Raw genomic sequence first — 15,581 nt, 5'->3', positions numbered from 1 at the left:
GATGATGATAATGATGATGGTGATGATGATGATGATGAGAATGGTGATGATGAGGATGATGGTGATGATGATGATGATGAGGATGATGATGAGGATGATGGTGATGATGGTGATGATGATGATGGTGATGGTGAGGATGATGATGGTGATGATTATGATGGTGATGGTGAGGATGATGATGGTGATGATGGTGATGATGAGGATGGTGATGATGATGATGATGAGGATGGTGATGGTGATGATGAGGATGGTGATGATGATAATGATGATGGTGGTGATGATGATGATGGTTTCTCTGGAGGCTGCTGTGTCTCTACTCCATATGAAATGTTCAGTCTGAGGCTTTCTAACCTCCACAGTTTCTCCAGGTTCTCCATCTTACTGTCGCCTTTGTTTTTAATTTCGCTGCATTTATTTGCTGCCTTCAGAGGGAACTGAGATAATCCCGGACAGCATCAGCAGCTGGAAGCGGTGCAGCTGCCGGCGCTCTATCTCTGAGTGTGAGAGGAGCCCTCATAGAAATATTTCATGCAGATCTATAATGAACGCTACAGAGTAAATTAACTGAGTTTTTTTTGTTTGTTTATTTTACTTTCAGCCATGGGTTTATTTTTTGTCGTTTCTTAATGGAAGCGATGATGCAATTAAATATGATTTTAGAAGAGCAGCGTAGAAACTTGACCTGATGACATCTTTTAAACTAATTAGCATTATTTTTAGCACATTTAGCAACATTAGCATGGCTAACAGACAGGGCCCTCTGGCCTTGAATTCACTAGAACGTGAGTACGGACTTGTGTCCTCGCCAAGTATGTTCTTCAGAAGAACACAGGAAAGTGTGGAGAACGGGAGCACACAGCATAAATATGGGACAACTGGAACAGAAGCGTACCGATGACATCACCACACGCTCTGCTCGTCTGGAGCTGCATTTCACCTCCTGTTATTAATAGTCTCTAGATAAATTATAAATAGATAGATAAATTATGACTTTTCCATTTAGTGGGTGAATAATTATGATCACAGTCAGATAAACACAAATCAAATGAACATTTTGCCAAATAAAACAAAAAACTCGCCATCAGAGCCAGCAGTCCTCTCAACTTTGGAATTTTTTAAATGACACATTAAATCAGTAAATGGGCCATACAATGACGCTTAAAAGTATAACATTCTCGCCTCAAATGATCTTAAAACGTACTTTTACTGAACAACAGCAACAGAAAAGAGAACTTTAAACTTAATACTCTGAGCTCTATGAGCTGCTGCTGCAGTGCATGCTGGGATAGCTGTCAACGGACAAGTCTGCTCTGATGCATGCTGGGTAAAGAGGGAGGGGTGAGAACAACATGCGGGGACTTTGTCTTTTCTCTGTCTGCTGTTCTTGTGAAATGGAACAGTACTAGGGCTGAGGCTGATGATGTTTCACGATTACACGAGAACGCACAAGTACATATATTTAGAAACGGCTTCTGTATTTCCTAAATGTTGCTACCATCATCTTTTTATGGGCCATCAGCATCTCCAATCAGATAAAGAACACAACTAGCTCTGCGTTCCCGTTGGCTGCTAACGAGCGTTTCATCAGCTGGTCGCTGAACGTTGCTGCTGCCGTCTGATTTATTCCGTTTCTTTATGGATTCCGGTGAAATGTTTTCTAATGATCGGCCTGTTTTTCAGTGTAGTCCTGTTTCTCTGACTGTGACTAACTGGATGTACTCTCTTTAATCCTCTGACATGGGAGCCTGTTCTAAGGGGTTTTTCCTCTCCACTGTCGCTACAAGCATGCTTAGTGTGAGGGATTGCTGAAGAGTCAATGAGTCGATGCAATCAGCTGGTTTTCCTTAGATAGAAAACTGAATCAATCTGACTGGATGATCTGGTGAAGTGTTTTGAGATGACATGTGTTGTGAATTGGAATATCTATAGAAATAAACTGAATAGAATTGATGTGAATCTGCTCCGTCTGCTGCAGGATAACTTCTACTCCTGCTTCAGGTGGACCTCGCTGTTCCTCTTCCTGTCCCATTTCTCCTTTATCTGCTTTTTATCTCCACTGTTTAGAGGTGGAAGTCTGTAAGAACTGGAAAAAAATACATATTTTCCATATTACAGTATTTATCAGGCAGTATAGAGAAAATATAATCTATATTAAACCTCAAAGTCAAACCTTTGTGTTAAATATATCTTTATAAAGATATGTTTTATTATCATGGTAGGGGATCAGTCCATGTTTGACCTGCAGCAGAGAAAATGACCGTTTGAAGCTCTTCCCCTCCAGGGCCCTTAGAAAGATCAGGTTTTAGCAGCAGGAACCCGAATGTTTGCTCCCAGAGGTCTGGCTGTGATCCTGGAGCTCCGCAGGGATGTTTCCTGCCCCGATGCAGCAGATAGAACCCAGATCAGAGCAGAACTCCTTCCTTTCTTCTCCTGCTGCTGGCCTCGGTCAGCCCACTCACCCTCTGAACGCCTCATCACTCCTAACGAGCTTCTAACGGATCGCTCATCATGGAGCCGTCATCATCTGACGCTTCGCTGTGAGAACAAACCCAAAGAGGGAATAGGTTTTTTTTTTAATCTCTTCTTAAGAAGCGATCTTTGCAGTGCGGTCCGCAGCGTGTGCTTCTGCTGAATGCGGCCCGTTGTGGTGGAATGCTGTGAGTGGGAGCGGCTCTGCGCTGCAGTCCGACCCGTCTGCCGCCTGGTTCCTGCCACAAACGGCAGCATTGTGACACCAGCGCCTCTGATCTCACTTCTCTCTGGCCCGCGGTTCTGGTTCCTCCTCTGAATCTGAGCTGCGACCGTGATGCCGTGAGACGGCCCCGATTTAACGTTTCTGACCTTTGGATCAGGCAGAACCGGGACCGATGCGGACCAAGGCTCGCCCGGAGGAGACGCTGGATCCCTTTAGACAAGGTGAGGAGGTCCGGCCCGGTTCTGGGCCGCCGGCCTTTGTGACTCTGATCAGATGCTTGATGAGTTGCTGCAGATTTTTATCTCTGAAAGATTTTTTTTTCTGGATAATGGAGAAACTTCCAGAAGATTCTGTTCAGAAAATCACTGACTGATTGATGGATGCGTTCGGTCCTGATGGGAATCGGACCCGACCCGCTCTGCCTGCAGATAAAATGAGTCAATCATGAATGAATCTGTTTATGTGGAGAATAAGAACTTTACCAAGACATTTAATGGTGAAAGGTTCTGGATCTGATCCGGTATGGTTCTAATAAGCTTCCTTGTTGTTTTTAGTTTTCTAATTTTAAGAACAAAATCAAAATATTGATTCTATGTTTCTGGAAGGTTCTTTGGACTCTAAAAATGCCTGTAATTTACAGAACCGGGCCCAGTGGGTCGAGGTGCAGTGAGCATAAATTGGACCCGGTTCTGTCTGTTTCGGTGCATCGGGTCCAATTCAGGCTGGTTATTTATTTCACTTTTGATGTTTTGTTTGGAGGGAAAATCTTTGAGGGTTTTATGGGTCAGAACATGATTTCATCTCCTGGATCGGGTCGGACAGGATCCACGCTCAAGCTTTCATTTTCCTAATTCTCTCTGTTCTCCTTCTGCATGGAGAACCCAGAAAGTTCTGGTTCTAAGACTGAAGAAATGAAATCTCTGCTTGAAGAAGTTCTGAAGGAAAGGATCAGAAGAATCTTCAGCTTTTATTGTGAAAGGTTCTCTATGGATCTAAGGTCCCAGTGGTTCTGAACTCATCTGTTAACTGCTTCAGTTAATGTTTACCTGCTGAGGTCTGAGCGGAACCAACCAACTTCCTCCTTCAGGACGGTTTTCACTTCCTGTTTGCTGGTTCCCCATCGGGAGGGAGCAGAACCCGACCCGCAGGTTGAAACGGCTGCAGAACTTCTGGCTCCTTCGCCCGACATCGATGCATCCATGTTAGTTCTGCTCACGTTCACTCAGTTCTGTTGACAGTTTTTCCAGCTCTGACCTTTGACCTCTGGGCAGCAGACCGATAACGGGTCACAAACTGCACTGATGCATCTCTGGGCTCAGGTTGAGCCCTTCAGAACTTTCATCCTTGGTTCTTCTATATCTCCTGGAGCTTAGAAGGACATTTATATCTAATTTATATCATTTTTTCTTAAAATAAGTGCATTTTTTCTTGGATTGAGGAGGTAAAAGAGACAATTTACACTTAAAATAAGAAAACACAATTGCATTGCCTTATTTCAAATGCATATTATCAAATTATCAGATGTTAAGAGTAAAAATACTCATTCTATTTGCAAACTATTTCATTTACCTACTCAAATTAAGGGTAAATATGCTTAATTTAAGAAATCTTTAGTTATTTTTAGCTTGTTTTTTTCCAGTATAGCTTAGCTTCTTTTTATTTAAAGGAAGACAGCACTTAGCATGATGCTGCCTCCACCGTGCTCACTGTAGTGCAGCTCGTTGATGTTTCATGTTGCCTCCAACATGTCGGCTCATTATTCAGGACTAATTAAAGGACCAGGCCGCACCTGGTTGCTTGTTTCAGCCCCCAGTTACCGAGCAAAAAGGGGGAAATGGTGCTGGTTCTGTTCTGGTTCTGGCAAACCAGTGAAAGCTTCAGTGGTTTATCAGCCAGTTCACCACAGAGATTCATTGTCCTCCCCCATCGCCCTCCTGTGGTCAGGATGGGAATGGGCTCAGCAAACTTTATTAAATTAGTTCTGATCCAGAAGCCACAGAAGTTAATAACGGAGTAACCATGAGGATCATCTAAACTCGCTCTGCACTCCGACCGGATCTCATCTCCATGGGAACCAGCAGGAGGAGGGAAAGCTTCAGCGTTTGTTTGTTTCCGGTCTGCTTCTCTCCCGCGGCGCTGACAGGCCCTCTGACACAAACACACACACTTTCTCCCTTTGCTATACGTAGTGAGGACCATGTGTCGACTCCCAGTCATTTTTAACCCTTTATCTGTCCTAAACCTCACCCATGTTTACTTAACACTAACCTCAGCCTAAACTTCATCCTAAAAAATCTAAATCTAAATAAGTAATTTTTTCTTAAAATAAGTGCATTTGTTCTTGAATTGAGGAGGTAAGTGAGATATTCTGCCAATGGAACAAGACAATTTACACTTAAAATAAGAAAAAGCAACTGCATTGTCTTATTTCAAATGCATATTATCTAATAATCTTATTTTAAGAGTAAAAATACTCATTCCTTTGGCAAATCATCCCACTTACCTACTAAAATCAAGGGTAAATATGCTTGATTTAAGACATTTTCAGTGCCTTTCTAAACTCATCGTTCCTCCGATTCCAACCAACTAGGAGCTAAATGCTTTCAAACATTTTAATTTACATCTTCTTTTAATTAAGTTTTGAATCTTCATTGCATTATGAGGCAACTTTGGTGGATTTTTCATAATAAATCTGTATGAGGTGATTAAAACCATTTAGTTAAGGCAATGGGAAAAAACCACAAACAATCATAAAACTTTAGAAGTTGTTGATCAAGAGTTTAAATAACGGATATTTTTTTCATATATTTCAACAAAAAGCTCGATAGGTATTTAATCAGCCTTAATATAGCTAAAAAAAATACTATTCTTGATTCATTTTAATTCCGGGGTGTGAATAAATGTGGCATTTATACCTAAATACTTCAGAAATGGATTAAAAATACTCTAACTAGCAATTATTATTATTTATTTTTTCCCAGTGTCCTGTCTGGCGATGTGGCAATAAGAATAATTGTCTTGATGCCAAAAAGAGCCCAACAGATTTTACTTTCACAAGTGGAGCAGTGCGGCTATCGCTAGGGATGCACGATATTGGGATTTTGGCCGATATCCGATATGCCGATATTTTAAAACTCATGTAGCCGATAACCGATATCGATACCGATGTTGAAGCTGGAAAAAAATAAGTAGTCATTGAAAATAGCAGTTTTATTCTCCATTTCTGACACTTTGAAAAATAATATACTCAAATATATTTTCATATGCTGATATCAAATAGATTTTTAAAAACGCGGTATCGATCTATTTTACTTTCAAAATCTCGTGAAATTTCATCGTTCTGTTACAAACTCTCGTGATATTTAGCAAATTCTTGTGAGATTTTGTTAGTAAAATAGATCGATACCGCGTCAATATATCAACATATAAAAATATGGCAAAATTTCGTGAATTTTCGGGGGATTTCGTAGCATAACGATGACATATAGCAATATTTCATTAGTAAAAGAGATTGATATGGTGTTTTTAAATGGCAATATATCAGCATATGAAGATATTGTGATATTTTAATGTATCGATATTTTTTCCCTCGTCTTTAGAAGTTTTTAAGTCTGTAAAAAAGAAGTTTTTGAGGAAGAAGAAGAAGTAGTATTTTTTGGTTTGATAGACTTTAGAAACTCAGAAGCTGATCAAATATCGGGTTAAATATCGGTGGGGTGGCCGATGTCCGATATTCAGTTTTAAGGCCGATACAGGCCGATACCGATAGGGGGCCGATTATATCGTGCATCCCTAGCTATCGCCATAGTGTTCCGCTTGATTTATGCATATAAATAGCTTAATTATAATTAGGGATGCACCGATCCACTTTTTTCACCTCCGATACGATACCGATATTTGAAGTTTAATGTCGGCTGATACCGATGTGATACCGATACCAAAAACAGACCTAAATTATTACCTAAAAAATAGTTTTATTGTTTGAAATAAAATAAAAAAACTGGGATCATTCTTCTGTGCGTATCATTTGATTTCCCTTTTCTTAAAAAAAAAGAAAAAGAAAAAAAGGAAACAACCCGAATATAAATGTTATGACTTATTTATTTAACAACTGTGCACAAAATCTTAAACCAAAAGTTCTCTGACTTGGTCAACATGTAAAGAAAAGTATCATCTCTTTGATTTTTTTTGGCCTGTATCTGTTACATGGGAAAAATGTAACTTCTTTCCTTTGCTTCCATCAAAGTTAGCTGCTTCCCGCTGCTTCCTTTTTGTTTGCCGAGTCCGATAATCTCAGCATGTTCCTTTTTATGAAACTTCTGGAGGTGTTTCATTAAGTTGGTGGTGTTATAGTTAGAAGATTTAACACCGTCCCTCGGAACATTTCTCCCACAAATATTGCACGTAGCCATTGGGCTAGTAGGCTGAGAGAGCGTGAAAAATCTCCACACATCATAAACAATATGGCCGTGTTGTGTTGTCGCGCTGCCGCATGACCGCAGAACATAGCATAGAGTTAGAATGAATAGATCGGCCCCTATATCAAGTCAATTGTCACCGATACCGATCTAGTTTTTTTTTCTTTATATCTGGACCGATACCGATATAAATATTGGATCGGTGCATTCCTAATAATAATTCATGCAGGGAGTTTTATAGATTATATGGACACTGCAATGTAAGTAGAGCAGGAAAGGAAAAACGGAAAAAAAAGAGAAAAGATGAAAGAAAGAGGAGATAAAAAGGAGATAATGATAAAACATTTTCAGTCTGCTTCATCGCCTGCAAATAGATGTTAAAAGAACAGCACAACCAACAGATATACTATAAGAGATACAATAAAGTAACACCTTGATCACTGAAGTATAAGTAGTAACTAACAATTATTCTAAAGATAAATAATATATGTATTTTTTTCTTTTGATTCGTCATCAAATGTCCCTCAGGTCTATATATTTATTTCATTGTTAATTCCTTTTCTCAAACGATAAAAATAGAGAAGCTAAAGGCTCAAAACCTAAAACACAAAAGTGTAATTTAACGGTTATATAGACAAGAATCTAAAACTTTGATGCATCCCTAACCTGAACCTCACCTCCACTTTACTCCTAAACCTTAACGGCTGGTTATCCTCCTGCAGCAGTGTGTCGCAGTGAGCTTGATGCAGATATTTTTGATTTATGCCCAATTTTGAAGCATGGTCTGCAACGCAAGAAGGACAATCAGGAACTAGCTGTGGGTCTAGATACGGCCGAAGCGGTGAGGAAGTGCAAGCTTGTGTGACAATGGAGGGACATGAGGGCGAAGAAGAGCGAGGATCCAGGTGGAAAAGGGTCCCAGCGATCTCGCGCACTTCGCTCTACTAGCTCGTCCATCTTCACGAGTCATTTTCCACAATGGCGGTCATAAAAACAAAACAAACTGGTAAGATACCAAACAGGAAATGTGCATAATGTAGAGTGGATGTAGATTTGACCAATCAGAGGCCTCCTGTCTGCGGCACTGTCTGGGGTCACCTACGATTTTGGAGAGATTAATCAGAGTGTCTGCGAAAGGGGCGGGGCATATCTGCGTTAACTGCAACACACCTGGTTTATGAGTATAAATCAGCCTTTTCTGTTGGCAAAAACAGGAAGTGAGGTTCAATAAAGTTCCCTCTCTGATGCCAAAGCAGTGTTAGTCTGGATGACGTCTCTAACCAGACGGTTTCTGTTCAGGCAGTAAAGCTTTCAACAGCTCCAACTGATTCTATTTATCAGAACCAGTGGGTTCTAATGGGTGACAGATCGTCCAATCAGAAGGCAGAAACTGGAGCTGAAAATTGCTGATCCCATCCAGGACATCCATTGGTTATACTCAGTCCCCTTTTTAAACTAAATTACTGAATTTAAGTGTTGATTTATTTTTTAAATTGCACTGATTGTAAGATGCAGCTGCTGATCTCGGCATTGAAACCGTTGCAGCAAATGAAGCTTAAAAAGATAAAGGGTTTAATAAAAGGAGGTTTCAGACTGGCTGCATCTCTGCAAAGCCTGTTTGGGTTTGTTCGTTCAATGCGTGTTTAACAATGACTGTGGAAAATAAAGCCTTCAGCTCTGAAGGTTGATCCGTCTTCCTGCAGGAAGCTGCGATTTTTCAAACACCTCCTTTACTGCCAGCTTCAGTATAAACACAACATGACCCCACTTCACAGCATCCGTGTTCAGAGCTGCTCACTGCTCTGAACCAGCAGTTAAAGGCAAGGCAAGTTCATTTATGCAGTACCATTCAGTACATGCAGAATTCAAAATGCTTTACGTAAAATAGACAATAAAATAGAAGAAAAATAAAAGCAAATTAAAGATAAAAAAATGATAAAAGCAGGTAGTAAAACAAACAGTTGAAGCACAGGAACCAAATGCTGCTTCTTCAGGCTTGGTTCTAGTTCAGGATGAACAGAGTAGGCTGGAACTAGAAGACCTGAGCGATCTGGAAGGTAGATCCACTGACAATAGATCTATAATGCATTGAGGTGCTGATCCATTCAGTGATTTCTAGGCTAACGGAAGGATTTTAAAGTCTAATCTCTGAGCTACAGGGAGCCAGTTGAAGCACTTCAGAACCGGGCTGATGTGCTCTACTTTCTTAGTTCTAGTGAGGACACAAGTAGCAGAGTTTTGGATCAGCTGCAGCTGTCTGATGGACTTTTTTAGGCAAAACTATGATGAGAATGTTGCAGTGATCAATTCTACTAAAGATTAATGTGTGAATGAGTTTTTTAGATCTTTATTTGCCTTTTATCTTCAGGTTATAAAAGGCTGACTTAGTCACTGCCTTAATGCACCTCTGAAGGTTCAGGTCCATCATGTCATCTAGGCCATATTCAGTGGTTTCTAGCTGTAGCAGCTGAAGCCGTGAGCTAACTCTGGATCTCTCCTCCTTTCTGAAGATTATTATTTCAGTTTAGTTTTTATTAATTGGTAGAAAATTCTGCAAATATTGATCTGTTCTAAGCATTTAGCCAACCATCTGATGGGTTCATAGTCACCTGGTGATTTTGTGATGTAAAGCTGTGTGTCATCTGCTTAGTTGATGTAACTGATCTTGGGAGCATGTAGATGGTGAATAGGAGGAGCCTCAGAATGGAGCCTTGAGGAACCCCACATGTGATCTAAGGAAGGAATCAACTCTATTGCTGCATTTTAGGTTTTTTGACAGCTGGAACCCGAGTCCACCCCCTCTGTTTAAGGTTGGTTATTGCCCGGCCACCCTTAGAAAACGTTTCTGTGAAGAGACTGTTGCATCCAGTGTATGCAGTCGCCTCTGATTGCAATGCATACAGCACTCCGCTTATCTAAGGTCTGGGTTTTTTTTCTGGTTGGATTTTTGAAATGACTTCTTGATATTTGTATTGTTTTCAAGTTTGATGGTTTACTGTTATTTATCCTTTTAATGTTCTGTTCTTTCTTTCACCTTTTAAAGCTGAGATTTTTACGTCCATCTTTATTTTTCAAGCTCAGTTTTTCTTGAAGGGAATCAGTTCTGATAAAGTTACCCATGAAACCCAAAGCATGTCATAAGAAAGTGATTTGAAGCTTGCTGTCTTTCTTTGCATGTGGAGACAGGGGCATCGGTCTGGGGGATTTATGGCTTCAGGTAGAGTTCAGTTGCAATGAGGAGGTGAGGAGGAGGTTTTAGTGGCGATGGGGTTTGTTATAGGATGTTGTTGGATCTGGTTTCCAGCTCAGAGGAGCTCTGAGGTGTTGGTTTGTTAATCGCAGACATCTCTGAGGTCAGGCTGGCTCTGCTCTGGCAGCTCAGAGAACTGGTGTTTGTTTCCGGCTGGAGTGACACAAAGCGAGCCTGTGGTGACAGGACAGCAATCTGACATGTCGAGGCAGCTAGTTAGGAACATGAGGAGGAAAGCCGAAACTAGAAGACTTTATGCTTTTCAACCTCTTTAAATCCAGCATTGTTGCAGTTTGACATTCTTTCAACATTAGACGCTCCTGATCTCTTCTCTCCTTCTGGTCCTCAGTTTAAGGTTTTCTCATCTTTGGTGGAAAGTTAAAAGGTTTGTAGTTTGGACCGATCTGTTCTGTTTAGTGTAACCGGTCCTGATCTGTCCATCTGCTGCTTCTCTACACACAGAAACACCATCAGTTCAAGCTGGTGAAGATTCTCAGTCATTCCACGAAAAAGTTTAAAAAACAGAAAAAATTTGAGCAAATATAAGAAGGACAGAAGCAGCCCAGAGAGCCACAGAACCCAACATGTTTCCTGAAGTAGCTGCAGACCTGAAGGAGCATGAATCTAAAGCCATTTGGGCGTTATTTGTTCTTCATTTTCTAATCTTTTCCCTCTTTTTATCTCCAGCTTCTGATACGGAGCAGGATGCAGCGGTGAGACTGGACCAGGAGCGGGCGGATATCGTCGCCAAATATGACAAGGTAGAAGCTAACCCAGCCCTCCTTTTTCCTTCTGCACGCACTGGAGTCCTTGTCAGTTTCTACAGGTGCTTCCCTCTCTAAGGCTCTGCAGCCTGTAAATCTCAGCCTCATCACCTATAATTCAATTCAATTCAGTTTTTTTCTATAGCACCAATTCACAACACATGTCCTCTCAAGGCACTTAACAGTTCAACCAGATCATCCAGTCAGATTGATTCAAAGTTTTCTATCTAAGGAAAACCAGTTGATTGCATCAACTCATTGACTCATCAGATTCTGCAGTGGGAGAATAGATAGAATGAAGCAGAATGATGAAAAAGGGGCTCCTATGTCCTCCAGCAGTCTAAGCCTATAGCAGCATAACTATAGAGAATGGAACTGCAGTGGTTGGAACAGTCTCTTCCCTACGACTTTAATTACTGCATGTTTCCTTTAGAAAATGATGAAAAAATACTTGTCAACAAGGCAGACATTATATAACTATTACCTCACAGCTTAATAGTTACTGTTCAACATGTAGCATTTTGGTCCAATAAAAACCATGAGGCGACTTTTTCTGTCTCTTCAGGAGCTCCTGATGTCTTCTCTTTAACCCAGTGGATAAAATATCATCCAGCAGGCTGCTATCAAGCTGCCTCATTAGGAGTCTAGAGGCTGTGGAGATGATGGAGGCGTTTGTTCAAGTGTTTTACTGTGAGCCACCATCAGGGTTTTAGTGCTTTTTCTCACTTTAACACAGTTGTGCTTCATTTATGTTAAAGCGTTAACTCCGACTTAAAAAAAAAAAGAAAGCCCGGGTTCAACGAACAGCTGGTTTTATTAAATAATTACAAGTACTGAGCAAGAGACTAAAACAGAACTAATGCTGTGAGGTAATTAATCTTCCCTTGGTGGTCTGTGGTGAATAAAAGCTCTGAAGAGGGATTTATTTATTTAAAATGGGGAGTTTCTGCTGAGGTAGCGGTTGAAATGCTGGCAGGGAGAACAGAAAGGAGATGAATTTTTAGATATTTTACCTCAACATCTGGTTGTCAGACAGAGCTGTGGAGCCAAACCTGCCGTCCTTGTCTGGCTTTAAGCTCCAGTGGACTGCAGGTCATGGTTCTGGTATCAACAGAACGGCACCACATTCTGAGAGAAGTGAGCAGAGGAAAGGTTTCTGCCTCTGAACCTCTCAGGTCTGTCAGAAGCTGACCTCTTTTTGACACCAAGACTCCCAGAATTCTGATCCTACTAGAACTCTCACTGGCCGTCAATTTGACGGGCGACATTTTTCCCAATGGAACGTACGAATAGTGATGATGTCACCAACTGAGATGGTTCTAGTGTGCGATATAAACCCATTGTGGATATAGATGTAATATGTTTTTCAAACGCTATTATTATTTATGGCCTAAATTTGTATTTAAAATGAATCAGTAAAATAAGACTGTTTTACTACACAGGTTCAAAGTTTGAAATTACAATTTTATGTAGAGAAATTGATTGATTGCCACTTTTTCACATTTATGACAAACATCATATGAGCGTTTCTCTGTGCAGCGATGTTTTCTTTGCCTCGCCAAAGCTGCGTTCAGCGACGGAGGGGAATGAGCGTGCGGTTTTAGCAGTTCAAGATTAAAATCTCTACGTGAGACGGTGATATTCAAACAGCTCTAACAAAACCAACGCGTTTATAGCTGCTATGTCCAGATCGTAAAATACAGCCACAAGCCACCTTCGTGTTGGAGCTTTTATAGAATACTTTTGTTAAAGATAGGCTCCCTGAATGTACCTTGATGCTCTAACTCTCCGGTTCTTTTCCCTGAACAGAGATCACTCACAACAAACTCTTTAAATAACACTTCATAACTTATATGTATTAAACAACCAGGAGACATGACAACAGATTTAGATAGAAATTGTAATCTTACTCAGATCAGAGAAGTTGCTTAGAGTTACAGGAGGCAGCTGCTTACCGATTGGGCTCACCTCTCAGGAAGTGGCCCCGATTAACAGGTAAAGAGGCATTTTATACAACTCCAGTCTGCCACATCATCATATTTTACATCATAGACGTTAGCAGATGATGAGACATCCATGGCTCCAGCCTTATCAGAATCACACTTTGTTATTAGCTGAAGGACACCGCTCTCATTTCATTACCAAATCTTTGCCACGTACAGAATGAAGATTATATCTGTGTATCCGAACAGACAAACTGGCCTAATTAGATAAACTACTAGGGAAAACATCAGTTCTGACACGCAGCAGGCAGCCAATACTAAGATGTAATAAACTCACACATCTTCAGTGATAATTATCCTAACAATTTCTAATCATCTGATCCGACACATCCACACCGGCCTGTGTGTGATCATAGTAGCCCACAGGCTCTGGTGTGACTTTGGGCCACTGAGTGGACCGGCTGAGGTGCGAGCAGTACTATCCAAAACTTGAATAAAAGTTTCACTATTGTATAGTTCCAAAAAATAAGAAAAATCCACTGGACTTGGTTTCCAAGTTTCAAGTCGTTTCGCTTCCCATCCAGGAAGCTTTTTCTATTCAAAATGTCAGAAATGAGTTCGAGGTTTTATAGAGCAGCCCATCAAAACCTTGTTTTTGTTTAGAAAACATGAAAATTGAAACGAGGGGATCCACCCCTTTGGAATGGGGGTCGTTTGGCTTCTTTTGTTAGACTGTAGACTTTTTGTTCACACTGCAGGCAGCAAAAGCAGCTGGTTTACATGCAAAGTCAATGGTTGACGCTCATCGAGGGGCAGCAAAAGGTCCCGCAGCACATCTAGAGCAGCAGGAGCAGCAACTTATGAGCTTCTGAATATCTGACGCGCTGCAAAGGCAACTACTGCTGAAAAATGTAACTTTTGCTGCTGGATCCTCCACATCAACCAATCAGAGAAGCTGATCTAGGAGCTGGCAGGGAGGCAGACACAGAGCTGCTGATGCAGAGCGCTATGATCACTCCTCTGAAACAGTTTATTAACGCCTAAATTAACTTAAAGTTCTGAAATCTGCCGGAAAAACATTTGAATTTTATTATCCTGGTGCCTGTAGTTTGGATTACCTGCATTAAAAACGCCTTCAAGCCGCGGAGGCAACCTGCAAAGCGGCGACCGGGCCAGAGGCTGCTGTTGAACGGGATTCCCAGTGACAGAGCTCCGCCGGTGTACGGGGGTCTGAGCGGCTCCTACAGAGACATAATATTTAAATGCAGGATGGTAATCTGGATGAACTGCCTGCTCTGATGAAGTTTTCAGGCGGACTTCCTCACTTAAAAACATATTAAAACTACTTTTTACCCACTGATCACAGCAAATATAGCCGCCATTGTTACAGGCAAAGAGATAATAGGGTAGCTCCACCCAACGCGCATCAGACCCACTTTCCACCGCTCAGCTAGAGCAGCAAAGATGCTTCAGTTGGCATCAGAACTAAACTTGGACAAGCATAAAAAATGAAGCAGCACGCGCGTTTTTGCTGCAGGGGGCGGGGCTGCTACAATAACAGAAGGGATTAGCTCAATAGCTGCGTTGTAAGTTTTTGAAAGCTGGACCCTAAGTCCACCCCCTCTGTTCAAAATTGGTTTTTCTTTCTTAAAGTAGATCCCGGGGGATGGGCAAACATCAGAATCTGAGCTCTTCCTTCCAACCAGTCGTCCACATCGGTCCCTCTCCACCCGAATCTCATCTTCAATATTTTGAAGCATTTCTAAAGCCTGTTTCACTGTTAGCTTTCTTCTGGAAGCCATTTTTTCCATATTAGCCAAAGAGTTCTTGGTAGAATGTTGCTAGGCAACGGTACAAACGTCAATCCACCGCGGGAAGAATTTACAATTCAACTAATAGAGACGACAAAATGACGGCTGTGGAAGATCGATGTAAAATAAACATATTTGTGTTTTACTTTTTTATTTCATTTAAAAAAAACTACATGAAAATAAAGGAAATATATAAATGGTAAAAGTCAGTTGACATGAGCAACACATGATTAATGTAAATTAATTTCTTTCCCTTTAAAATCTCAGAACAGTCAAAATGACGGCCTTTGTAGTTCTAGTATTAAAGGTTAAAGGTCACATTGAAATAGGATTAGGGATACTTTTTCATTTTCTGCCCCATTTCCCCTGCTCCTGCTTTCAAACAGGTAAAAAAAACAATAATAATGGATCTGGGCTAATAGGAATGTTTTTCAGCTGATTTTAAAGCTCTGAGCTGCAGCTGATTCCGATTCTCTTTAAGGGCCGTAATTACCGACATTAAATCTATTTTTTTCCCCCTCTTCTTGTTGTGATGAATCATTAACCATTTCTAGTAAGAGTAAATATGACATCATAGATACAGAGATGGAGGTCGGCCTTTGGTGATTATTTCTGATGGCGTTTTGATGCATTTGTAACCAAGTGTTAAAACCACAAGTACAAAAAAAAAAGTATAGATCTTGATTTAATATCTTCTTCT

General features: G+C 40.8%; 1 protein-coding gene across 3 annotated transcripts in view; it reads left to right on the top strand.

Annotated features, from left to right (window-relative positions):
- The window catches only part of usp6nl (USP6 N-terminal like), a 55,062-nt gene that overhangs the window by 19,604 nt on the left and 19,877 nt on the right, over window positions 1-15,581 (top strand). For 2 of the 3 annotated variants that reach the window (XM_015386783.1, XM_015386784.1), the window contains exon 2: window positions 11,051-11,124. In XM_015386783.1, coding sequence (XP_015242269.1) covers window positions 11,051-11,124 — 74 coding nt within the window. Of the gene's footprint in view, window positions 1-2,476; window positions 2,917-11,050; window positions 11,125-15,581 lie in introns of those variants that run through there. The other variant, XM_015386785.1, reaches the window with a different exon arrangement.

The sequence above is a fragment of the Cyprinodon variegatus genome, unplaced genomic scaffold (assembly GCF_000732505.1).
Source record: "Cyprinodon variegatus isolate N-32 unplaced genomic scaffold, C_variegatus-1.0 Scaffold376, whole genome shotgun sequence".
NCBI lineage: Eukaryota > Metazoa > Chordata > Actinopteri > Cyprinodontiformes > Cyprinodontidae > Cyprinodon > Cyprinodon variegatus.
The sequence above is the reverse complement of the archived record's forward strand: the minus strand, read 5'-3'. Positions and strand labels throughout refer to the sequence as shown.